Genomic DNA, 26,907 nt, shown 5'->3' on the forward strand with positions numbered 1-26,907 from the left:
GAAATGCACAGATTTGGCAGCAAGCAGGGGCGGGATGGAGAGGAATGCTGGACCCAAACCGAACCCAACGCACTGAGTTAGGGTTATGACGTGTGTCCAGCTCAGTGGCCTAGTGGTAGTGTCCCCGCCCTGGGAGATTGGTATGCCCTGAGCGGTATTTGAACCCCAAAGACTAACAGTGGGATCCAATGCCTTCCTGCTTGACCCCCCGCTTTAATGGGTTGGGTTGGGGGTCCTGAGCGTGGCCAGAGCTGCAGCTCGCCACTCCCCATGGGAATGAGTCACAAGCACAGATGAATTTCACCAGAGATAGGACTTCAGTGAGTGTTTTTATAATAATTATTAAAAAAAAAATAAAGATGGCTACTTGTTGGATTTCCCCCTTTGTGGTTTATTTTTAGAACGTAATCCTCACGGTAAACGAAGGACCACTGTACCTAGCCAAAACTTTATTATACATAAGTTTTATACATGGATGTGTGGAGAAATTAGCTTTGGTCAAATCCTTAAACAGCATGATGCTCAATATCACAATGTCTCACAGCATCTGTGTTTGGAACCACTCAGCTGTGAAATATTGGCTCCACATCTGTATAATTCATCAGCAGATGTTTAAACGTTGCTGTGGTTTTCTAGAGGAGGGTGGCTCCAAAAGTGAATCAGCACGGAGATGCGTTCAATAAACAATTTCTGAGTTCATCAGAGTCCACCCAGTGGAAAAATATTAAAGACGATGCAGCACGTACAGCTTATGTGATGAAACGGCTCAGCTCTTATGACCACTAGTTAATCCATGTGGGTTAGTACATGTACACACGAGGACGTTTCACTAAAACCCATTCAAACTATCAGCTGCCTTTATCTGTGGGCAGCAGTAACCTACATGGGTCAGTTGTAAGAATGGGTCAACAATATTCAATCAGTCGTGGCCAAAGCTCTTCTAAAGCCCCCACCTCTTCCACATCTGCTGACACGATGTCATCCTGTTCCTCGTCCCGTCCCCTGACCGGCTGAGACTGGCTGCTGCGTCGAGGCTGGGGGTTCCTGATGATGTAAGAGGCAGCCGTTTGGCTGGAGCTAGGAAAAAAGAATGAAACGTGTTACATGCGAGTCCCTTCTTCCTGTTAGTTTCTCTCTGTAGATCTCTACTTACGACAAGCTCGTTTAGAAATAGGGTTTTCTTAAGGGTGTGAATATAACGAGTTGATTATGATTAATTAGAAAAAATACGTTTCAAACAAAGAGGAACCTTTGTCAGCACACCATTTCCTGGTACACCAGTTACAGTGACACACACAACAAAGCTACGATCAGCTATCGGCTACTAAAGATCTGGATTAAGTGCCTTGCTTGGATGAATTCAGTGTTTGAGAAAACACGCCAGACCCTTCTCTCTTCCAACAAACGTCCGTGGTATGGACATGTTTCACCGATCTCAGCTGCTGTGCTGTTATACATCTGCACACCTGAGAGCAGCAGACGCCTACAAACGTGAGGCAAGCTAAAATCTTAATAATGTCACATTTGTTCAGCGATGAAACAGTGGTTTATTAACTAGGGATGGGCGATATGTAGAACACCAACCTCCAATCATCAGTCCAGCGACGCTGCATGGACCGATGTGCTAACACAGATGTAGTGCATACGTTTAATGTTGTGTTTGGTGGAACTCTAGCGCCTTCTAGGGTCCTAGAACCCCCCCAAGGCCCTTTACAGCACAATCTGCCATTCACCCACTGGTGGTGATGAGCTACGATGTAGCTACAGCTGCCCTGGGGCACACTGACAGAGGCGGGGCTGTCAACCACCACCAGCAGGCAAGGCGGGTTAAGGGTCTTACCCAAGAACACAACAGCAGCCTTCTCTGGTCAGAGCCGGGATCGAACCTGCAACCTTCTGATCACTGGTCAACCCGCTCTACCTCCTGGTTATCTGTCTTTTATGAGTTTAATCGAAAACTCTGATGTAGGTGCTTTTGCTCGCAGCTAGAGGTCATGTGATCCACTTTTCCTTTTTTAAAGTAATAATAAACATTCAATACTAAATTTCCATTTATTTTTAATTAATATTTAGTCCACACAAACTGAGCAGAGTGCTCCAGTAACATTTTAACGATTTATCTTGAATCAGGAACATTTCACCTGCTGCAGCCCGAACGCACATCCCTTCTGTTCCGTGTGAACCTGAACTGTAGGGCTGAAACGATTCCTCGAGTACCTCGAATAATTCGAGTACAAAAAAGCCTAGAGTCAAATTCTCTTCCTCGAGGCTTCATTTAATTCATGTTTAATTAATTCATGGCTTTGCGATCGCCCGGGGTCATGTTTCACCCGGACCGAAATAAGTGACGCACATACACACTGCACTGAATGCACACGCGAGTAGCGAATGTAACTTAACTTTCTCTTAAGCCATGGCGGACAACATGGACCCCGGTGGAGTGCGAAAAAGACAGAAAATGTCAAAGGTGTGGGACCATTTTTCACTTCGTAAGGCCTTTACACCTGTAAATGTCACTTCTGCAAGCGGACTCAGAGGTCCGCTATATATTCGGACACTGTGCGACTTTTTTCATTTGTAGCACTCAGTTTCAGCTCACATTGTGCTTCTGGTAGCAACACGTCGGACCGAAAAATGTGCAAAAATAGCAGTTTTTTACACAACACGTCGGACTTTTTACTGTGTTGTTATGGATGTCTCTTGTCCCTCGGGATTGCTACAGGTGGACTCAGGTATTTATGAGAGGAAAATGAAATAAAGTAAATAAATGTTGTGTGATCAGTATCATTTGACATAACCACGGCAAACATGCTTTGTCGACAATCCTTGTTGTTGTGTGAGAAAAAAAGTGTAGAAATTAAAACTGACGTGTGTTAATAGGGAAACAGCTGGCGAGCCATGTTTGCGCATGCGCCGTGAGCGGTTCTGGTGCTGTTTGGGCCGCAGTCGCTCGCATTTGTTTACTGTGAAGTAAAGTTGAAGTGCTGAAGTTTTGAAAACTAATTTTGAATAAAACTTGAATAACTGGCAATTGCTTGCTCATTTTAAGAGGTCTTTCATATTTTATAACATGCTATTTGATATAATGGTTTACAAACACAAAAGAGTAATTTATTAGAGTACTCGATTACAAAAAGATTCAATAGCTGCAGCCCTAGTGAACTGTTCACCTGCTGGTCATAATCTAATGTCTGTAGGGAGCTTGGCACAGGCTCTGGACCTCAGATAGTCACATGTCTGTTTATTTTGGTCTGTACGTGATGTTTAAAATATCTGTGCACCTGCATGAATCATTAAACTTATCGGTAAATAAACAAATCACCTCTTGTAAAAACGACTGTTGGATGGCTCAGCCTCGTCGATGGTTGAATAACTGGTCCAATCACACAACCCTAAGTCTGACAAACAGCTGAGAAAAAGCTGCAGCTCCTGCTCTCACTACTCTGTAAACATTCAGCCACAAACGTGTCTTAAAGGAACAGTCATGCTCTAAAGCCTCTGAGGATTTTCTAAACAGTTTATTATGTTTTTCTGAGCAGTGACCGTTTAAACCTCATGCAGAAAATCCCACTGATTCTTCTTTATAAGAATTGTAGAAATAAAAGCAGGTTTAACATGTAAATGACAGATGTCAGTACAAAACCTGTTAACAGATATAAATGTCAAACACGTGAGGACATTCTGTTCGGTAGGCATCGCTCAAATGTTGTTACGACTACTTAAACACCATCAAAATGAGGATGGGGACGATGTCGCCCTCAACTGCCCCCAGATAAACAGCGAATCTACACTGGCGAAGCTCTGGTGATTGCGACTGTGTGACGCAGAAACTGTCAGCAAACAAGGTAAAAAGTTAATCTTTGCTACTCTGTGTGCAAGATAAGAACTAAACAATGAAGGTAATGTAGAGTTACGTGACTGGTTTAGACCAACCTGCTGGACTGGTCTGGTGAGGGTCTGGGAGGTAGTGGCTCCACAGAGAAAAGCTCCTCGCTGCCCTGAACAGCATCTATGCTAGTGCTGGCCAACGTGAAAGGAGCTGTCGGTCTAGCGATGCCCATTCGCACCGGAACAATCAGTGACTCTGCCACGTTACACAGCTCCTCCACAGCATAGGGCAGCAAAGCCTGGAAAACACGCCGACACTTCCCAATGGGCTGGGGGATGAAGTTGCTGTGTTGGGGGGTGGGGGAAGATGGGATTAGCAACGGTAGAAATACAATCCCAACAATAAATGTTTTAAATTAGGCAGAAAACTGCCATTCACATGTAAAATACACCAGAATTAGTGTTAGGGTACTTTTTTACCAACATGCAACCAGACCAAAGATTACATCACTAATTCTGATTCATCTGCACACTGTTTTCTTACTTCTTCTTCTTGGATGATGCCATCTCCACACTGAGGATAACAAACACCCGAGCTACAGAGCGCAGGAACCTCCGCGTGACCATGACCGCCTCCTCCCTGCGGCCAGGCGTGTACTTGTTCTGCAGCTCTTTAACCAGAGTTCCCAGTAAAGTGTCTATAAACTGAGAGAAGAGGAAAAGGAAACGTTAACAAGGGTAACCACAAAAGAAAGGCTGCACCCCTTAACAGGTAATGTTTGTGGAGCTGGACTTACAGTGATGTCAGGAGCACACTTCACGATGAGGCAGTGTGTGAAACAGTCAAGGCGAATGGTACCGCTCTGCTGGTTCAAGTAGACCTGCTCCTCAGGCAGGAGATGGGCAATTCTGCTGCTGGCACTAAGTCTAAGAAATACAGAAAAAGCAATATATCAAGGGCTATTTCTCTTTCTGTCCCAAATACTTTGTAAGACATTGCTGAGCTTTGCTTTAAATCTGTGTTTTAAAGGGGATGAAACACATTAGGTGATGGAATGCCCTCTTATGTTGTGATGTGTGCAAAAATCAGATAAAATTAGATTCTTGCAGGAAATATTTTACAACTCGATTTTTGTTTGTATTGATGTGTGTAATAACCTGGAGGAGTCTCTTTTTACTGTGAATAAGTCAACAACACACATTTTAGATTGAACCGAAAATCTAAATAAAAACGTTTTTGAATGCTATCGGTTGTAAACGTTAAGACTTTTCTACTCAGATGTACAAAAGTCAGAAATCAAAGCTAAACCAACTATTTTCTAATTAGAGGTGTGAGTTTCACTATTTCATCGATGCATCGCCATGTGACACGAGCTGAATCATGATAGATTCATAAACGCTAACCACCGCAGAGCGTGGTAGCAACATTAAAGTTACGCGTTCCACCCGGACACTTCAGGACTGACCAGTGGAAAAAAAACACAGAAGCCTTTTTATCACCTTCAGCCACTGAGCGTGAGATTTACTCATCAGGAGGATTAAACAGCAACACTACCAGCAAGCACATTACTCCTTTCACTTCTGGGTTAGATGAAGAGAAGAACCCGGTGGTTGTTCCTCCTATCTAGCCAGCAATTGAGGAAGGATCAACCAAACGTTCCTGCATCTCCAGCCCCTTCTTAAAACTCCAGCGTTACTTTGCTGTACAGCTAAAGCAGCACAATGGAGCTTTGGTCGTTTATATGGTCAGTCTGATGGGGTAATGAGAGGCGATCATGTGTTTTCACAAAGATTACGCGATGGTGGGACAAAGTGTGCGGGACTCGTTACGGACTTCCTTTTAGCTTGCTTTGTATGCAGATTGAAGCAACGCTCCTTTGATTCTCCAAAATGAAGACATTAAGGTTTTTTACACCACTTCAATATAACTGATACTAACATTTATCTTAAGAACCACAAAGTTTTGTAACCTGGTTCCTTTTAAGACGCGTTGACAAACGGACCTTTGACTCGGCTCATCTGAAGTTAGTCCTGCTCAAAGCACCAAGTTTCTAAAGGGAAGCATGGATCGTATTCTCATTTTCAACGAAGACGTCGTCTGAAGCGGAGCACGCTGTGGCTCTTTCCTCTCTTCATAATGACTTAGACATGTCTTCAAAACACCAACAACAAGCGCCTTTCCTCTAAAGAAAGATGTTTGCACCGTCGCCACACGCCATTTTTGACTACAACTAAAAAAAAAAAAAAAAAAAACGACAGCGTTGTTAGTCGCCTTTTTTCTGAGCTGGCTAGACCTGCCCCTCATAGTGCTCTCTGAGTATCCAGACTCGTCCTCTCTATAGACGACACAGAGGTCGAGTCCGGCAGGCCAGGCTGTAAAAAACACAGGTGCACAGCAAGGATGAGACTCTCTTCAGGTTTTAGGACCATGAATTAAAACGGACACTAGGGGGGGGGGGGGGGGGGGGGGGGGCGCTAAAAGCAAGCCATAACTGCCAGGTTGTTCTTTAACTTTGCTTCAGTACTTACGGGTCCTTGTTTTCCTGAGAACCAAACATGATCATAGATTTGAGGGCATTCCAGTCCTGCAGCACCCTCTCCAGAGCCAGCTGAGCAAAGCGAGGCGGTTCAAGGTCATGGTCCGGCATATCAGAGTCTGAAGACAGACACCAAAGCTTCGTGAGAAATGATGCAGATAAGCTCTAAATAAAGTATTACATGAATTTAAACTGAAATCATGACTACATGAGTGCATGAATGGAACCTACCCTCTGCATTAGCAGCCTTGCGGTTCCGGTCCTCCCTGATGCGTGGCGGCCTGTACTGACAGTGCTCAACACTTTGCCTGGCAACAGTCTGCACCAGGAACAGTAATATATGCTCTCCCCTACACAGGAACATAAGTCACGTGCATTTGACATAAAGGTATAACTCCATTATTTATCAAAATGAAAGGAACTTGAAGGAATAACACTTTTATATATTTTATTTGTAAGTGTCATAAAATTACTCAAATTTGGTTCCAGAAGTTAGAATATATAATATTTGTTTGTATCGTAAATCTGTGTCTTTTATTTTGGAACAAGTGGTATCTTCCTCACCGAGTTACCGCGAGAAGTGATGTGAGATGTGACTTGTATGTGTATGAGGAAGCACGAGAACCGCTTTGTCTGAGCCATCCGCAGCACCTGCGCTGCCAATTACTCGAGAAACAGGGAAACCGCTTTGTCTGAGCCATCTGCAGCACCTGCGCTGCCAATTACTCAGGTAACTTGTTGTGTTTGTGTGTAATATTTGCTATGTGTAGTATTGTACTTATTTTGTGTGTTAATTAGAAACAGGAAGACTGATCGTACTGAATTTGGACCTCCGAAGTGGCACGCGGCCACGAGGTATTTCTTTTTCTTGCTAAAGCATATATTTATCTTCAAAGAATGAAGTTTTGAAGCTACTGTTTTTCTGTGTGTAGTTTTCACGGCGTTTAATAAACAAGAGAAGCGCCTGTTGTCAGGAAGCCGAGCCAGTGTGGTCATTTCGGAGTTACAGTGAAAACTCGTCCAGCTTGAGCCGGTGAGAAGCCAACGGCAGAAGAAGACGACGGGAACGGCAGTAAATGACGGTACTGCGGCTTGCCACAAGAGGGCGCCATTACCTAAGCTCACCGCTGCCGACCACAGCAATAATGTTACTTAATTGTTGTATGGTGGAAATTAACAAAGGACAGTGCTAAAAGTGAAAGAAGGGTGGTAATTAAGTCAAGTTTAAAGAACCACATTAAGCTTCTATAGCACATTTGTCAATGGTTTTGTAATTGCTACAATATCTCAAAAGGAAAACATTGTTGTTAAAGTGCCTTGTGCAATCTGTTTAAGGTCAAACGGAATTACGCTTACATGGTTTAAGTAGGAGTGCATCTGTGTTGAGTGAAGGTCATTGTTACTTAAAGGTTATATTGTTAGAGTATTTTGAAATTCAGATACAGAGAATTGACTGACATTTGACTTGACTCACAAGATGGCCGACAAAGATCATGAAGATGAAGCTGGAGCATTTACTGAAGGAGAAGATGGTACTCAGCAAGCTGCAGAAAGGCAGACTGTTCGCAGGGGTGAAAGAGTAAGAACACTCACTGAAAAGGGTAAAGAGCTTCAAGAGGAGAAGCTTAAAGGTCTCAAACACAAATACGCAGTTGTTTTTGAAAAGTGGAGATATGAAGCGAGATTGAGCAAAGTGTTATTAAGGAAAGAAGCTCCAGAGAGTGAATTACAGGAGCTGATTAACAACATAAGTGGTACCTGCAAAGATGTTCAAACCATTTATGAACAAATAAGGCACATAACAACTCCAGATGCAGATGTACGACGCAAAGTAGATGCCTGCACATCACTTTCTGGATTCATTTTAGAAAGAGCTGAAAAGCAGCTACGGGAGGAATTCACAGAAGGTGATGAAGAGCCATGGCCAGACTTTGGGTCATGCTTAGGATCTGAAAGGACTAAATCAGGGTCAAAATCCCATCGGTCTAAACGTGGTTCAGATCACTCAGGCTCACAACCTATCAAAAGAATGGAAGCTGAAGCAGAGGCAGCTGCATCTCAGGAGATATTAGCTGTAATGGAAGAACAGGAGAGGGAAGCAGCCAAGCTACAGAAATTGGAACGTGAGCACTTTGAAAGGCTGCAAGAAATAGAAGAGCAGCGTAGAAAGATTAAACGTTTGGATGAAGTTAAAAGGTTAAATGCTGCAAAGGCTCGAGTAAAGGTTTATGATGAAGCTGAGAGTGTTTCTGGAAGTCAGAGCTCATCACAGAGCATTAAAGCAGAGAGTGTAACCCAAGCTATATGCATCCCATTAAACGTCCCCCCTCAAGTTCAAACTGCAGCTCATCTCCAAGATGCCACAAGCCCTGCATTTGTTCCAAACATTCCTACAGTCATAAACCAATCTCAACGAAATCCTGGTGTACCACCTCAGGTGACCATTAGCCAACCACTCAAAGCATCAAGTCCACCATTTATCCCTCAAGCCATACAAGTTTCTGCTGCTGCAAATCAGCCACAGTCTAATCTGGATCTAGTTGGCGTTCTAGCTGAAGCAATAAGCGCTAACCGTCTGCCAACTCCAGAACCTACACTATTTACTGGTGATCCTCTAAAATTCAAAGACTGGCAGTTGTCATTTGAAACCTTGATTGACAGGAAAAACATTCCAAAGAATGAAAGACTCTACTATCTCAGGAAGTACCTTGGTGGACCCGCAAAGAGAGCAGTTGAAGGCTTTCTCCTAGTGGGCACAGATGCAGCATACGATGCAGCTTGGGAAGTGTTGGAAAAGCGCTTTGGAGACCTGTTCATCATGGGAAAATGTTTTAGAGACAAGCTTCACAGTTGGCCTAAAATAAGCTCAAAGGATGGAAATGAGCTTAGAGATTTTGCAGATTTCCTTAAAAGTTGTGAAGCTGCAATGTCACAGATACAGTCCTTACATGTTCTCAATGACTGTATGGAAATTCAGAAACTCTTGCTGAAACTTCCAGACTGGTTGACGACAAGATGGAATCGTGCAGCCATGGAAATGAGAAAAAATATTAGTGGACAGTATCCACCATTTTACTCATTTGTGGATTTTGTATCCACTGAAGCTGACTTAGCATGTGATCCCATAGCTTCAATGCAAGCCCTGAAGGATTTGGAAACAAGTAAACCAAAACAGTTACGTAACCAAGTCTTTCAAGCAAAAACATTAACAGTAAATTCGAACCATTCAACCCCCTCAGGTCACGTGAATGCTGTAATTTGCTTTTTCTGTAAGAAAAGGGGTCACTCACTTGATAAATGTTTCAAGTTCAGAGAAAAAACTGTCCAAGAACGCGTCAAATTTGTACAAGCGGAAAGGCTGTGTTTTGGATGTTTGAAAGGTGGACATCTTTCGAAAAGGTGTGATAAAAGATTAAGCACATGTGAAAAATGTCAAAGGAGGCATCCAACGTGTCTTCACGACGACAAGTTTGTTGAATGTAAAAGAGTAATACCTGCAACTGATGATAACCCTCAAGACAAACACGAAGAAAACGCCAAAGAAGGAGGTGAACCAGCCACGGCAATCTCTAACAGAGCAACTCAAGCCACCTCAAATACGTTAACATCCTCTATACTACCTGTCTGGGTTTCATCTAGAAACGACCCTGACAGGGAAGTGTTGGTGTATGCACTGCTCGATTCTCAGAGTGATACATCCTTTATTTTAGATGAAATAGCTCAAGATCTTGACACAGATAAAAGTAAAACCAATCTGCAACTATCCACCATGTCTGCAAAATCAACAGTTATACCATGTGAGAAGCTGGTAAACCTTCAAGTGAGGGGGTATACACATGAAAAGAGAATCACCTTACCACCAGTTTATACAAGGGAGTTTATTCCTGTGAACCGATCACATATACCAACATCTAAAACCGCCTTAAAGTGGGTTCATCTAGAAAGCCTAGTAGATAAACTACCTCCTTTGCTTGAATGTAAAGTTGGTCTACTTATTGGATACAACTGTCAACAAGCCCTTCTACCACGAAAGGTTATTGCGGGCAAGGACAACCAACCATACGCACAGTTAACTGATCTCGGCTGGAGCATAGTTGGCTGCTCGTCTCAGATTGAAAATGACAGTGATGTCATTGGCACAAGTCACAGGATCATTGTTTGTGAAGTAACTCCTGCGCCACAACCCACAGTGAACCTCCAGCAACAAGTGTGTTTTGTATGCAAAACTCAAGTAAAGGAAGTTAGTCCAGCTGATGTAATAAGGGCTTTGGAATCTGATTTCTCCGAGCATGCAACGGACGACAATCCAGTCTCTCAGGAAGACATTTTGAGACAAGATCTTCCAGTTAAAGAGGAAATGGTGGGAGAAGTTGAGGAAACAGATCCAGAACTCCGTAGAGGTCATACGCATTCAGTGTGTTCAAAGGAAGCAAACCCACTGCTAGAGCGTCTAAAGAAGTTCTCCAGTTGGATGAAAGCTGTAAGAGCTATAGCCAGACTAAAACGATTCATCAAAGAGTACAGAGGTATTCAACAAAAGACAAACAAAGAGACTGATCTTGAAGAGAGAAAGGACACTGAGCTATTCATGATCAAGCTAGTGCAAAACGATGTTTTTTCTGAGGAAATAAAGAAAATCAAATCTCAACATGGAAATTCTTTGCACAAGCAAAGTAAACTAAAGCAGTTGAACGCTTTTCTTGATAAATCAGAAGTTCTCAGGGTAGGGGGTAGATTATCCCAATCGTCCTTGCATCCTGATGTAAAACACCCTGCAATTCTTCCAAAGGAGTCCCATTTGTCAGCTCTACTCGTCAAACACTATCATGAACGTGTACATCATCAAGGAAGAGGCATGACTATCAATGAACTGCGTGCAAATGGGATCTGGATCGCGGCAGAAGTGGCATAAAGTTACACGAAACCTACAAATGAATGACATTGTGATACTACAGGATGACAACGCACCAAGATGTAAATGGAAGCTTGCCCTAGTAGTAGAAGCTCTGAAGAGCCCAGATGACAAGGTTCGAAAGGTGAAACTAAAGACTAGTGAAACTACTTTTGACAAAGGAAAACCACTGACAAGGATAATCTATCTAGAAAGACCTATTCACAAAGTCGTGAACTTACTTGAGACTGACGAGTATACTAAAACAGACTCTAACAATGACACTACTTAGAAAATCACCTTAAGAAAGTAAGGGGTGATTTGGTGGGAGTGTAAGTGTCATAAAATTACTCAAATTTGGTTCCAGAAGTTAGAATATATAATATTTGTTTGTATCGTAAATCTGTGTCTTTTATTTTGGAACAAGTGGTATCTTCCTCACCGAGTTACCGCGAGAAGTGATGTGAGATGTGAGATGTGACTTGTATGTGTATGAGGAAGCACGAGAACCGCTTTGTCTGAGCCATCTGCAGAACCTGCGCTGCCAATTACTCAGGTAACTTGTTGTGTTTGTGTGCAATATTGTAAATATTTGCTATGTGTAGTATTGTACTTATTTTGTGTGTTAATTAGAAACAGGAAGACTGATCGTACTGAATTTGGACCTCCGAAGTGGCACGCGGCCATGAGGTATTTCTTTTTCTTGCTAAAGCATATATTTATCTTCAAAGAATGAAGTTTTGAAGCTACTGTTTTTCTGTGTGTAGTTTTCACGGCGTTTAATAAACAAGAGAAGCGCCTGTCGTCAGGAAGCCGAGCCAGTGTGGTCATTTCGGAGTTACAAGCGTGACACACAGTTCTAGACAAAGCCATGCCAATTTGCTCACATGTACTTACTAATATAGACCAAAAGATGGATGGTAGATTCCGGGACTGAAAGCTTACCTGCTGTTAGGCGTGGTGACCAGGTTTGTGGTTGTGAGTAACCTGTACAATAAATCCAGTCGAGCAGCCTTCTGGCCAGCTATAAGTGTTTTACACTTGCATTTCTCCCAACAGTCACAGTACGCTGTGGGAGAAGTCCTCTTCAGCCTGAGACAACAAAAGGTTTGGGATCAGTAATGAAATAAGTCGCTCAGGTCCTTACGAAGGACTGCTGAAAAAAGACTTACTTGCAGTCGTGTCCTTTGTGACATACTCTTGCACACTCAGTGCAGCAGCAGAGAGATTCCAGCAAACCACAAGTTCGACACTCAAATATGTCCTAAATAAAAGCAGAATGATTTCCTCGTATCCAGTGTTCAGACTCATCGTCAGCATAACTGTATCCTGTGGGGCTGACCTGGTTAATGTGCTCAGCACCGGTCCAAGTGAAGCTGCAGGTGTCGTTGCAACAAAGAACATAAAGTGGAGAATCGTCTGGGTTGGTTCCCGAGGGACAAATCATTTCCATGAACACAGAATCTGCATCCTCTTTCTCCATCATGCTCGGGTCACCCACTGTGTTCGGGACAAGCGAGGAAAAAAAACCAAACGGTAAGGATAAGAGCTAGAGGCTGGAAACGGCATCGTTCCAGATATCATCCAACAATACAGAAATCAGGTTTCATCAAGTTAAATTCAGGACTTTTTAAGATCACATATATAAAACATCGCTACCCATTTCACAGCTGAGCTTGTGTTCATCGGTAGAGAACAATAGCAGAGCGGTTTGAGCTTTCACAGAAAGGTCGCTATGGTAACGTAAAACACCTTTAAAATATAAAGGGCTGGGTACCACGAGGTATTTCTACCTTACCAGTAGGGCTGCTCAATTAATCGAATTTTAATCACGATTACGATCTGAGTTTTGAACGATTATAAAAAACAAAACAAGCCGATTATTTGTTCCTCCCACTTGCGCTGCCCTGAGTTACAAATGAAGCGCTCCTCCCACAGTGTTACCAACTTGGCGACTTTGACGCTATTTCTAGCAGCTTTTCAGACCCCCTTCTTGACTTTTTAACTTAAAAGTACCTAGCAAACACCTCAGAAACATCTCCGGTAACCCTTAGCTACTTTCTGGATAACTGTCGTCGACATTTCTTGCATGTTAGCTAAACACTCCGCCTGCTCTCCGGACCGTTCTTCAGGACATTAGGAAAGGGAATGATGTAGTGATGTGTCAGTCGCTACAGAAACGGCGCTCAGAGCCGGCTCCTTGTTGGATTAACCAGAGTGAGTGACACACACCGCACCTGCGGACTCCTGAGCCGATAAAAACGGCTAAATGTGCGCGTGCGGCGCGCTAAACATACGTGCAGCTTGCCCCGATTGCTGTGAGACCGGGTTGGGGGGTGGGGGATGCAGCTGTGGTTGGGACATTTATTACATTAACTGATGGACCTGTAAATAAATAGTTTATAAATAAGGTAGAAAAAAGTTCCTCACGCTGATAACTAATAACTAATCTCTCTGAGGATACGGTGCTAGTGCACTCTCCTACAGCACCTTGACGCGACTCAATACGTATTATGCAACATTTTGTGAACATCAATTTATTTGCATGTATTTGTTATAAATGCCACTGTATAATTCTTGCTGTCAGTATTTGCAAGATATTGGTATTTGGGTCTGTACTGGTTAGACTTAAATGAGTTAAACCAAGGTCTATAGCCCTTGGGTCATAGACTATGAGCTGTAAGTATATTGGTCTTTTTATACTGGGAATCAGGAGTTATTTTAGTGATCATCTTGTTTCTTATTTTTGTCCTGATTGTGCCCTGAGCAATTTTATGACTTAATAAAAACAAATAAAATCAACATAAATAGAAAAATCGTCCTAAATAATCGTGATCTCAATTTCAGTCACCATAATCGTGATTATTGTTTTTGCCATAATCGAGCAGCCCTACTTACCAGTACCTGATTTCTGATGGTGGTGCCTTAACAAAACTTTGGTTGAAATCTATATTTTTTCATTTTCAAAAGAATAACAAACTACTTAAGGGTTTTGTTGTTACTGTTTTTAATATATTTATTTTTATTATACTTATTTGACTGTTTTTCTAAGCAAAAACAGAGCACAGCTACAGAGCAAACAGTAGAGGCTCAACATGTAAACATATGTACAAACTAGCCGTCATGGATGCTGACTTCCTGTCAGTAACAGCAGTAACAATCTGCTGAACTGCAGTTATTATGCAGCTAAACAGCTGTTTTTTGTCCCGTTTCTGCTTTAATCAGCCTCCACCCTCACACTCCTCCAGTGTTTTGGAAGGTGATGGACTCGGGTTTATGTTTCTGCAGTCGAAGACTTCCCATGTTCCAGCTCTCAGGATGCTGTCCTGTACAACCAGGTGCTTTGTTTAACTGTTGCTGTTCCTGATTTTCGCTGCACCAATCATCTCGCTGGTGTGGCATTTAGCTGCTGCTCACTTTAGCTAAACGCACCAAACGTTTGAGTTTTTTAGCATTTTCATCTGCGTACTGCAGAGAAGTGTTGTTGAAAGGTCTCCTCCACGCATAGCGTGACTCGGGATCAGTCATGTGACCCACGGTGGCCCATTTTAATACTTTATTTCTGACAACCGGTACCTACTGAATGTTTTCACTCAGTCCCAAAGAGGTCCACCCAGCCCTAGGCACCAGTCAGCCGTTCTCATGGTCTGCTGAGATATTCCACGTTCCTCCTCTGCTGGAGGTCTGTTTTATTTACCGTTTTGTATCGCTGCTGTAGCGTGAGTTTGGGGTATTTTGACCCGAGGCTGCAATGCGTTTTCTATTAATGGTTCTTTATTTATGCTACGTTATTTAATAAAAATGATTGTGGTTGACAAATGAAACCTTAGAGGACAAATACAGTACGGATAATTTACATACAGCACAAATGTTACAACCTAGTTGCCAAAATTCAAGACTTTTTAAGGTATTCTTTCCAAATTCCTAAATTTGATGCTTTAAAGACTTTTTAAGACCCCGCGGGAACCCTGAGAAATGTGTTGCTTTTATAGTGTAAATGCATTTTGATACAGGTCAGTGACTAATGAGAAACACGACAAACTCGTTGACAGCTAAATGCCAACTTGTTGACTTACTCTTGGCAATTTTTTGAGCCGCTTCGAGCACGGTGATAGCTGCTGGGTAGGCTCTCCCACTGACAGCCAGCATGAATGGCGTCATTCCTCTAGCATCCCTGTGAGGAGGCACAATAATATATGTAAGCATGTTAGAGAGGCAGCTGAAAGACTGAGACTAATAAAGCTAACAAAGCTTACTTGGCAGAGAGCAGCTCTCGTAGGTGTGGCCTCAGGACAACACTATCACACATCAGCTTCAGGATAAGGTGAGCATTGGCCTTCCTGTCTTTAGACTCCACCACAGATGGCTCGTTTGAAGGTCCTGCTCAAACACACAAAACAGTGAGTGGGTCACAAAATAGTCAAACACTCCAAGAACATCCAGTTCATGATGCCGCCAGAGAACTAAAGCAGCCTCTCACACGAGACAGCTTCAAAAATATTCTGTAGCACAGCGTCGGGGTGGCCTTTTCTAATGGGAGAAAGGTGAAGCATACTTGAGCAAATAAAATGATAAAAGGACTACCGACTTTTCTAGCCTACCTATGTCGGGGAAAATGTTTATACAGCTTCCTTATTTATAGATCAGTTACGAGTCTGTCCCTATAAACATCTCTGGAATCGGAGTCAAATAAACGTTTAGGAGGCTGGAATTACAATACCACTGCAGGTGATAGTTTAGATTGGAAAACACAGGGGGTGGGCAGCTACTCAGGTCTGTGTGTGTGTGTGTGTAGGGTCTCCAAGAAATAAAACAATGGGTGGGAAGAGGGATAAAATATGGGAGTCTCCTGTCTTAAACAGGAGACTTGCAGGTATCCTGATGGTCATTTAGGGTGACACAAGTGTCCTCATCAAAATCAAATGTATTTATAAAGCAGTAATAAAAAAATAAAGTGCTGTACAATAAAAAAAACACATACAACAGGGGTGGACATTAACTTCAAAACCAACTGGCCAGCCGGGCCGGTACTGCCAAGAATCTACCGGCCCCGCTGGTCAGCTGCCAAAACGAGTCAAAATAACAACTGAACCGTTTTATCTCTCTCTCTCTCTCTCTCTCTCTCTCTCTCTCTCTCTCTCTCTCTCTCTCTCTCTCTCTCTCTCTCTCTCTCTCTCTCTCTCTCTCTCTCTCTCTCTCTCTCTCTCTCTCTCTCTCTCTCTCTCTCTCTCTCTCTCTCTCTCTCTCTCTCTCTCTCTCTCTCTCTCTCTCTCTCTCTCTCTCTCTCTCTCTCTCTCTCTCTCTCTCTCTCTCTCTCTCTCTCTCTCTCTCTCTCTCTCTCTCTCTCTCTCTCTCTCTCTCTCTCTCTCTCACACACACACACACACACACACACAGAGGAAAAGAGTTGAGAAAATGGAGGACACCAAGTAATTAAAAGAAAAACTACAGCTGAGCCGAGGCGCGCCTCGAATGGGACTTCGTGAGTGATGATTCGCTTCGGGCGCTTCCGCGGCCGGTGTGTCCCCGGCGTAAACGCCGGCTTTCAGCCACTTCCCCTGCTGCTTCCGTCTGTTTTCCAGGCGAGCCGCTACTCAACTCAAATACGGCCATTCTCCGCGCCTCCCGTCTTCTTTAAACCGCCAAGAATCGTTCCACCTACGCACACGCTTCTCTGCTTCATACCGTTTCGAACTGTCTCGCTTCTCCTCACCAGTTTTAAAGCGTTTTGCCGGAGATTTCATCAAGAAATCCCATCCCTGTGGTGGCACGATCTTCCTGCGTGCTTGTGTGTTTCTAGCGTGGTTCCACTTCGTCTTTAATAGTGAACTTATAGTTCACGTGACAATAACTAGAATCGTGCAGTACGTGCACGAATCGTACAAATGCAGTACGTGGGTAGAGGCGCGCAGGTTGACGCGCGCGAAACGAAAACGGCAGCTTCCTACAGGGCGGGGCCATGATGTAGGTGAAAGCCGGTGTGTAAATGACAAATAAAGCTTGGGCGCCACCCGGGCGGTAAGTCGTCAAGTATTTACCGCCCGGCGAGAAAATTTAGCGCCATTGGTGCTCGGGCGCTTTAAAGGTCCACCCCTGTACAATAAAGGAAGTTTTGTGGTGGCAATGAGAAAATACAAGTCATAAAAAGCTAGAGGGATGAGGTGGGTCTTCAGGGTGAGATTTAGACACGAGGGCGTCGGCCTGTTTCGGATTTACTCCGCAACCTGGGACCAATAACCAAAAAAACTCTGTCTCCTCTCTTTTTCGTTTAGTCAGAGAAACCACAAGCAGCACAAGTTCAGCTAATCTCAAGTTCCCTACATTTCCAATGGATACGGATGCATAGGCCATCACAGATTTGGGTCTCCATGACAACAGTCCACAAACATAGAGAAGTCATAACTTTAGATTATCTATCCATGCATAAGCCTCCCGTTTGAAACAACACAAGCACATTTCTCATCTGTTCTCCAGTGAAGGTCATGCTACGAAGGAGCCTTGTACCTGGTATGGTGGAAGTACTGGGACCTTGACTGGTACCGGTGGAAGCTGTGGTTAATGAACCAACAGCGGGTGCTAAAATGAAGTCAATGTCACCATCTGTTGAAACAAAAAAAAAATCACTGACATAATGACCTTAAAGCTCCCTTTTAAAGACGCTTAAATAAAACTGCAGCTGTAGTAAAACACACTCACCAGGGTCCATCGGTGGGGGGTCTGGAACCCAACTAGGTGGAGCAATGGGAGGGGAGACTGGGTCTTGGTGGTCACTAGATGATGGACCAGACTCATGCCGGCCAAGACCTGCTGCTCTAAGAGACCTCCTCATCATCTCTCTTAGACGAAGTCTGTTTACAATATTCCAAATAAATCATGAGTATTTTATTTGCTTTATTGTTACTGAAGAGTAACAGCTGCAATGTTCTTTTCTTTTAGAAACCCTTTGAATTTGTATACTTTCTGCTTCAAAATATGCAAATTACCCCCTGCTGCTGGAGGATCCGGTTCTATTTCCAGAGCTGTTGCTCGATACCACAGAGATGGCATTAGCAATGGCCTCTACCGCAGACAGTCGCTCGGCAAAAGTGTTTCTCTCTGACCTTTCAGCTTCTGAAATCAAACAACACGGTAATTACTATGAAAAAGACACAGCAGGAAACAGGCAGCTTTGTTAACAGGGGTGCAGACCTCAGACCTGAAGGGCAGGTTAGATGTTTAATCAATATTTAGTTTTCTCATCTATTAAAATCTTTTAAATATGATGGAAATCCAACGAGCAAATGGGGAAAAAAAGCTCTTTCATTTCAGGTTCTGTTACTGGAGATGACTAAATCATAACCACCCCAACACTCACCTTCCTCCTCTTTGGTCTCTTTGTTGCTAACAGGAAAGCAAACGGAGACGGCCGCATGGAGGATGTTTCGGTTTCCATCACACCGATGACTCAGAAGTGCTCCGAGGGCATGGCTGCCCTGCTCCAACAGGAAGGCTTGCTCAAGGTTCATCAGATACTGTCGGCAGGCCTCATAGTCACAACGTAGCACATGCTGCATCAGTGTCTGTTTCTGAGGATTAAAGTTCATCATCATCATAACCATCATCATCAACTAGGACAGAATGACTTTTTGCTCCTAGAAAGTGGCTTAGAAGTCGTTCGTTCATATTTTTTTATATTTATATTTATATTTTAAACCCCTTGAGAGCAAAAGTAGGTACAATACATGATAAAATGTCACCTTTGGCACTGTTGTGATGTCATTTATCTTAAATACGAGTAATGTTCGTCAGCCTCAAATTATACTGGAAATAAAACGGTTGTTTCAGTGAAACTCCGCCCACAACTGCTCTGACAAAACGTGCTTTTAACAGCGTCTTAAGCCCAGATCACACAGTGTGTCGTACAGGATTGTGAGGCAGACCGCATGACGTCTCTCTCCAGCAGGACACGCAACATCATGAGCGCACCTCCTGAAAGTATACGTCACTGAGTAGACCCAAACCAAGCTGACAAGTTAAAAACATTTCTTTTTTTATGTCAGCTCATGACCCAACTCAAAGAAGAAGCTTTGTTTTTAAAACCGTCACTTAGGTGTCAGACTCCGGCTGCAGGTCTCCTTAGCTGAGCTGTCAGCTGGTCATTCATCCTTCTCACCCTGCTTTATACATAAATGCCCACTAAACTACAGAGAAGTAACATCTAAACTTTTGCAGTAAATTCTGTTTGACTGCTCTGCAGCACCAAGCTCCGTATGACAGCTCACTCCCGCTGTCACTCGCAGCAAAGTGCTACTGAACTTCTGAGATGTGGTGCCCTCATGGAGGGGGTCATCGGATAGCACACGGCTGCTAACCACTTAAACATTCTCCCTCTCCTGATAACATTTTACTCTCTTTGACATTGAATGTGCTACTACTAGTTTACCCATTTAATTATAGATTCACTAAGATAAATACAATAAAGTTCATCTCTCACCAAATACAATATTTACTAAGAAATCACAATGTAACCATAGAAATACTAGTGTGTGTGTGTGTGTGTGTGTGTGTGTGTGTGTGTGCGTGTGTGTTCTGTCTTCTACATTCCCAGTGAGTCGTGGCGGATGGCTGCTTATTGACCCTTTGCACGTGACGTCACGCCACTCATGTGACCGCCCCCTACGCCATGCTGGACGGCAAAAAGACCGTTTACACCCGTAGAAACTCCAGTGAAGCTAGTCAAAACGAGCCAGTTTGTAGCCTTTTATCACTTTTATTTAGTTGATTTGACAGTAAAATGGTTTTAGCTTGCTGCGTGGTTGGCTGCACTAACAGACAAGGACGTAAACTCATCTCGTTTTTTCTTTTTAATAACTTTGATGGAGACTGAGGACGGAGATGAACTGCAGCGATCAATCAAACGGACTAGCAGCCCTCAGATTTGCAGCGAACATGTTTTTACCGGGTAAGATTAAAATTCATTTATTTCACGAGGAAGACAGGGACAGGGATAAATGTGATGTGTTTATACTAGTTGTTGATAATCCCGATGGATGGATATTTCACCACGGAGGCTGCGCTCCGTCCACTGTAGTGTAAAGCGAGACAATTATTAACAATATTAAAGCTCCGATGTATGATTACGTGTGTTAAAATTACGTTATTTATTTATATGAGCGTTGGCGTTCAGAGATCTTCTCATTCCGGTGTGAGAGCAGCAGCTGAACCCGGTAACACCACCAACAACAGAAGCTGGTAGGAATCCGGACTTTTTAAAAATCAGCTTTGGTGTAAAGTGAAACGCTGTTTATGACATGTTATAAATCCAGCGGGGTGAATTTAGGCAAAGTCAGCAACATGTTTACATCGGTGAACAGCTGCAGAGAGAACGTAAGCTAACGTTGGTAAGCTAGTTAACATACCGCTCTCTGAGCCCTATGATGCGCTACTTCTTCTGATAACTGAACTGGGCATGAACTAGTTGAAGGAAGGCTGGAGGAGTTTTGTTTTGTTTTTGTTATGATCGCAAAAACTATTTCAGGCTCTACTTTTCCCTTTGTTTAGTACTGGTGTTGCTCACTGTTTACATGCTTTTGCTGTCCACCATGGTGGATCCACGTGATTAGGTGACGTCGGTGCAAAGGGTCAATACTGAGCCAGGATCCTCTGGAGGTTTCTTCCTGTTAAAAGGGAGTTTTCCTCTTCACTGTCGCTGCATGCTTGCTTAGTATGAGGATTGCTGTAAAGACTGACACTAGTCAGTGACTCGATGCAACCTGCTGGGTTTCTTATATAGGAAACTTGTTACTGATTGGCTTAATGACCTGACCTGTATTATTTACTGTGTGAAGGTCCTTGAGACGACTCTGGTCCTGATTTGGCGCTTTATAAATAAACTGAACTGAATTGAATTATTACAAGTGTACTAAATTTCATACCTCTACTATGAAAAAATTACATTATGGAGCTGATTCTTCTTCCAAGGGGTGTAGTTGAGCCATTTTCTTTGGGATTTTTGTGACGTTGTTAAAATACAAAATATTCACACACCGACTGTGTTCAGGCTAGACTTTGTGAGTATTGGAAAATGTTAAGGCTTCAAAAATGTCGTTTTAGGTGGCGGAAGAATTAATAGAAAAATAAACAGAGCAGATACAATAAGCCTTTGCAGTGTCGCTGCTTGGGCCTAATTAAAACTGCACAAAGGTCATTCAGCCCTAGCAGCTCAGTACCACTTCAGCCTAGTGTTGTGACCACAAGCAGTGTGCACCATCATGTCATCAACACCCCAAACCCTCTTCAACAAGTCCTGTAAACTCACACATGTCACCACTACATAACACAATGAGTGAGCCTCTACCAAACATTCATTAGTGCTCTGCTCCCACTACAGATTTAAAAAATTGTGTGAAAATCAAACCTATTAAGCATACACTGTAGCTGCTTCCTGTTTTTATATGGGAGGCGTGGTCATGGTGAAATGGTACAGAACCAACATGTTTAATGGTGATCCACGAGAAAGAACATGAAATTGTGTGTGGATCTGACGTTGCATCATGGAGATGTAGCTGGTTGGAAAAAGTTCTGGTGTGTCTAGAGGGCATCGTTTTAAAACTCAGCATATAGCCTCTCAGCTGTTCCAAGGGTTAGGGTTAGGCTAACCCTAATCATCTTTGTGCAGTTTGGTGTGAACAGGACCGTGCGTACATTATTTATAGCAAAGTGTCTGTAAGCGAGCAGGGCTAAACCGAATCTACTAAAATCACATGAATGTATTAAGCGTGTGAAGAATAAAGCAAGTTTCAACTGCAACCTTTGTTTTTTAAGTTAATAAACTTTTAATGTATCAAGGCAGCGCCATGTCTAAACCAAATAAAATCCTATTGAGCAGTTTTTCGGTTTACAAAGATAATATATGTGTGGTTTTGTGAAAGTCTTGCATCTGTTGTAATCGTCTATATTGCCAGGTCCACACTGTGCATTTTTAGGCTCACCCTAACCCTGGACAAATTCCTGCTCATGAAAAGAATTGTGGCAAAAAATGGTGTAAGTGAGGGTGATATGCAAGTCTGTGGCCATCCAGTGTGGCAGCTTTAATGAGCTTAAAGCCAAGGAAAAGTTAGTTACATGTGTAAAAACGACAAAACCAAGTCCTCTAACCAACTTTTCTGTGGTGGTTGGGTCCTTTTTAGAATAGATTTTTAAAATGGCATCCAGAAGCAAAATTTAGACCTCAGGTGACTTTAAAAATTTAAGAAAATCCAGCGATTAAAAAAAAAAAACACTCTCAAAACAGAAGATAGCTTCTGATCTGAGCCAGAACAAGCTGATGACATCATGCCGGTAACACGCCACAAACACTAGGGTAAACAGTAGCGGATCTCCGGTGATCCTGCACCATTGAATTCTTTATTGTCATTATGCATACACATAACACAATTTGGTTGGTAGCTCTCAGCTTTAAGGGCACTAAGACCACAAATAGAATGATAAAAACATGAAGAGTAAAAAAAGAACAATGCATAACCTTCCCTTTAGGGGGCCATTCACACACTAGTAAAATGAGCAAAAAGGCTAAATAATTTCAAGGATATAAAAGATGGATGTTGCGCTGACTGACATTCTGACCGGCTCCCTTCAGTTTCCTAAGGAAGAAGAGTCTTTGTTGAGCCTTCTTTACCAGAAAGGAAGTGTTCAGTGACAAGGTTATTTGATGTTGTCTACACGCTCTACTAGCTCCCCCCAAATAAGTAAAGGTGGGTGCTCTGTCCTGTTGGACCTCCTGAAGTCCACTATGACCTCCTTGGTCGTACTGGTGTTGAGCACCAGGTTGTTCAAACACCACTGAGTGAGATGCTGTATCTCCTCTTTGTAGAGGGTCTCATCGTTGTTTGTTATGAGACCCTAAACTTATGGCAGACGACAACGTGTCACTAGTCAGATGAAGCTTCTGAAGCCTCTGCTAATCCATCAGATTTGTTTTCTGTGGAATACGAAGTGGAGAAATTATATCAAAGAGCACCAGAGGGGTGCAGCTTGGTCACTCAACTTGCATCAGCTGCAAGCCGGTTAGCCGACGAGATGATCGAACAGCTGGACACAGACAAGATGCAAGTTAATCGGAACATTGATGTTAAATCCGACATGGAAGGATGGTGAACGTCTTCAGAACAAAAATCTGTATTTACTTTTATTGTGTGTTTCATAACACAGCAGCTAGCAGAGAAGATGCTTCTGGCTTCCTCAGTATCTTTCAATAATCTACAGAAAAACAGTGGTGCCATTTTTACCGCAGCGTGTACATATTATAAATCCAGACCAAATATTAACCGACCGCTTACCAGATTACCCTCTCCTGATTGGAGTTATCCTGCAGCCAGCTGTTAAAGCTGTCCAGGAGGGAATCCAGTCAAGTGAGCAGACACTTGGAAATATGCAGTCAAGCCGACCGACACTGGAGCTCTGCCAGTCTCAGGAGCATACATAGTCAGAATATGTGGATCGTCTTTTAGATCCAACCTTTGAACGTGTCGTAGCTTTCACAAATGACTTCTTTCCTTATCGGAGCTAACGCGGTTATATGTGCTGCACCAGTCTGTTTGCAGTCAGCTCACTGGTGGCGCACATAAAACTACATTGACGTGTTGGTACCTGAAATATCGGTGGAGACAAATATATTGAGGAGGAGGAAAGTACCAGAGTCCTAAAAAGAAAAACACCATTTGATGTCACTGACAAAAAAAGACATCTGGACCTAGAAAAATGCGAATGGTGTTTTGCACCATCTGGTTTCTTCTGGTATCGAGGCCTTCTCAGGGAAAATACTTAAGGGGATGGCAGAGTCCTCCGTGGCCACGTTTGCGTTCAATAGCTTGTTTGCAGATCCGCCACAGAAGCTCAACATTTCGTGCTAATCAGATGAGAATTGAGGAAATGAGAGGAAAATCTATGGCCGCAGCCTCGTACTCTGCCCAGACATCTGACTTCACTCCACCCCCTTTTAAAACATCCTCATAATGGACGCCCAGGAACTTCACCATCTGATAGATTTGTGATGATTAGGTGAAATGGGTTGAATGGGACCTTTCACGGTAGAACATTACACCTCTTGTTGTGAGGGGGCAGGGCTCTAATTATGTCATTATTTGACCATTGATTGTTCTTCAGAGCTGGATGACGATTGCTTCAAGTTTTGTGACTCCAAGATTTTCAATGATGAAATTATGGCAATTTGTATATTATTTGGCAATTACTTAAACTTTGAGGCCAGGCTCTGCCCCCTCTGTGTGTACTGAAACTAATTATTTCCTCTGGGATTAATAAAGTATCTTTTGATTTTGATTTGATTCAGCATACACGAAAACTAATGGTTTAACAAAACCATAGTACACCAGTGCTCATGTGCAAACTCAACTAATCCTGAGTCCATCATCAACATCTCTAGCAGGAGTTTGATCAAATGCAACCAAAATGGGGTCAAAACTGCATGTTTGATCCAATATAGCCAACTTCCTGTTTATTTTAAGACACAGGTGCAAACTAATGTTTTGTGCATTTCACTTAGTAGTACACGTGTACCAATTTTCAGAACTGTACAACAAAAACAATATAATCTAAGCAGATTTTTCAATGTCAAGGGAGTGCTCGTGAGCAGTTTTTAAGGCGACTTGTCGAGACCTTTTAAAATTCAACATTTCACACCAGAATCTACACTTGTGCAGATTTTGGTGAGTTTATGAATATTTTAAGGCCTACAAAAAGCCCCTTTATTTGCCAGAAGAAAAGAAACAGCATTTGAAGAACCTAAAAGATTCCCTCAGTAAAGGACCTCATTAAAAGGAAAGTAATATGCCTGAGAATTCTGCCCAACAGAAGTAATTCTTCTCTTTAGATCTGATTTTTAGGAGTTATATTTACCTCAACAGCCATGATAATAATAGCAGCTTTCTTTTTAATGGTGGAGTTGGATGGGAGGTTGACCAGAGAGTGCACTCCCATCCCCAGGCTGCTTATTGGAGGTAGGTCCAACCAATCAGGATCTCTAATCCCACCCATACAGTCTTTAGCCATTGGATAGATGGTGCCGTTTCCATCTCTGAGAATAATAGGAGACTCCTGGAAGAAAACGAGTATGACTCGTGAGGTTAGATTGCATTAGACCTCATTAAGACAAGTTTAAAAACAGAAAACTCTGGAGCTGCTCAGGAGACCATTTTACCTGTCCTGCAGTAAAGATGGCCACATTGCGCTCACTCTGTCCCAGAAAGGCCAAGTTACTGGTAGGAAAGTTATTCTCCTGCTCAGCTTTGCCTGTGGCCAGGTCAAAGATACAGTACCTCACCCAGTTACCAGTTTTTAGCACTGCATGGACTCCTGGAAGATGGAGATGATTACAATCTAGATCAGATCTAGTCAACACCCAAATACAAACTTGTCATTAAAGCCTTCTGCACACGAGTGCAAACGGCATTGAATGGCTGTTTGCTCAGCAGATACCTCGCTGTATGCGCCAGATTTTCCTGAGTTTTTCACCTCACGAGATGCTGAGGTGAATATCTAACCGGTTTGATATCTTCTGCCTCATGGGGGTAGAAACTCACCATGTGCACTACGTGAGCTGCTGGCTGAGCTGAAATACTCTAGTGGCCAATCAAAGCGTGCTCTCCGCTCACATGATTCCAAGATGCAAGTCAGAAAATAAACAAAACACAGACAAAGCTGGAAATGGAAGAAATGCCTCCACATTTTTTGTTGAAGCACTGCCGCCATCGTCATTTCAAGGTTAGGAAGGTAAGGGTACAGTGGCTGCAAAGGGCCAGGAGTTTATGCCAATCTACTCCAAGAGATGAGCCTTGAAGACCCAGAACCCTTCCAACAGTACCGCCGCCTGGATCCTGAATCTTTTGAGAGGGTGGCAGAAATAGTGGGCCCATCGATCCATGAGGTACTATTTTTATTTTTCTGACATGCAGACGGGGGGCTGCATCTGAACACATCTTGGAATCATGTGAGCAGAGGCAGAAAACAGTGAAAATCAGGCGCACACAGCGAGGTATGTTTGCTCAGCAGGTTGCTCTTGTGTGCAGCAGGCTTAATGATGTTATCAAGTAGCAGCAGATATAAAGATTGAAAAAAAAAATAATCAGTGAAACATTTCACCTTTGGAGTCAACGTTGACAGCCAGAATCTCTGCCTTCTCTGGGATGGAGAGCTTTTTAGGTGTTCGCTGAAAACAGTCTGGGACTTTTGGAGTTCCGCCAGTTTTAACCACCTGTGAGTTTGATGGAGAAAGCAACCTTAATTAATTCATATTTACATCTGAAATTAAGACAAGTTCTGTCCTAAAGATCAACCATGTACCTGTAGCTCATCTATTCTGAGGAGTCTGCAGTCCTGCAGCAGTGATGACGGGTCTGAGTCGGTGGGAGCAGCAACAGCAGCAGCAGCACCAGCAGCGGCAGCAGCAGCAGCACTCTGGGTGGTCACATTGGTCCCAGGAAACTTGACAGCAACATACGCCCCATCCACCTTCAGAACCTATGTAGTCATTTAACCACAACATATTTTAACTTATTTTAAAACCAAGAACATGGATCACCACAGATCAATCCTAAATCAGTCCCTCCAGAACAGAAAAGTCCTGATCAGAGTCAAAACCTAACCCTAACCAATTTA

At 43.0% G+C, this 26,907-nt stretch overlaps 1 protein-coding gene across 8 annotated transcripts in view; it reads right to left on the reverse strand.

Annotated features, from left to right (window-relative positions):
* ubr5 (ubiquitin protein ligase E3 component n-recognin 5) overlaps positions 1-26,907 on the reverse strand; it is a 91,082-nt gene that overhangs the window by 24,567 nt on the left and 39,608 nt on the right. For all 8 annotated transcript variants that reach the window (XM_015949314.3, XM_015949310.3, XM_015949313.3 and 5 more), the window contains 19 exons: positions 26,593-26,769; positions 26,392-26,503; positions 25,451-25,605; positions 25,150-25,347; positions 18,611-18,821; positions 18,240-18,366; positions 17,953-18,104; positions 17,761-17,856; positions 15,513-15,636; positions 15,333-15,430; positions 12,599-12,756; positions 12,429-12,520; positions 12,202-12,348; positions 6,597-6,715; positions 6,358-6,484; positions 4,626-4,755; positions 4,373-4,533; positions 3,934-4,173; positions 954-1,077 (listed from right to left, as the gene is read on the reverse strand). In XM_015949314.3, the coding sequence (XP_015804800.1) occupies positions 954-1,077; positions 3,934-4,173; positions 4,373-4,533; positions 4,626-4,755; positions 6,358-6,484; positions 6,597-6,715; positions 12,202-12,348; positions 12,429-12,520; positions 12,599-12,756; positions 15,333-15,430; positions 15,513-15,636; positions 17,761-17,856; positions 17,953-18,104; positions 18,240-18,366; positions 18,611-18,821; positions 25,150-25,347; positions 25,451-25,605; positions 26,392-26,503; positions 26,593-26,769 (2,748 nt within the window). The remainder of the gene's footprint in view (positions 1-953; positions 1,078-3,933; positions 4,174-4,372; positions 4,534-4,625; positions 4,756-6,357; positions 6,485-6,596; positions 6,716-12,201; positions 12,349-12,428; positions 12,521-12,598; positions 12,757-15,332; positions 15,431-15,512; positions 15,637-17,760; positions 17,857-17,952; positions 18,105-18,239; positions 18,367-18,610; positions 18,822-25,149; positions 25,348-25,450; positions 25,606-26,391; positions 26,504-26,592; positions 26,770-26,907) is intronic.

The sequence above is a fragment of the Nothobranchius furzeri genome, chromosome 5 (assembly GCF_043380555.1).
Source record: "Nothobranchius furzeri strain GRZ-AD chromosome 5, NfurGRZ-RIMD1, whole genome shotgun sequence".
Taxonomy (NCBI): Eukaryota; Metazoa; Chordata; class Actinopteri; order Cyprinodontiformes; family Nothobranchiidae; genus Nothobranchius; species Nothobranchius furzeri.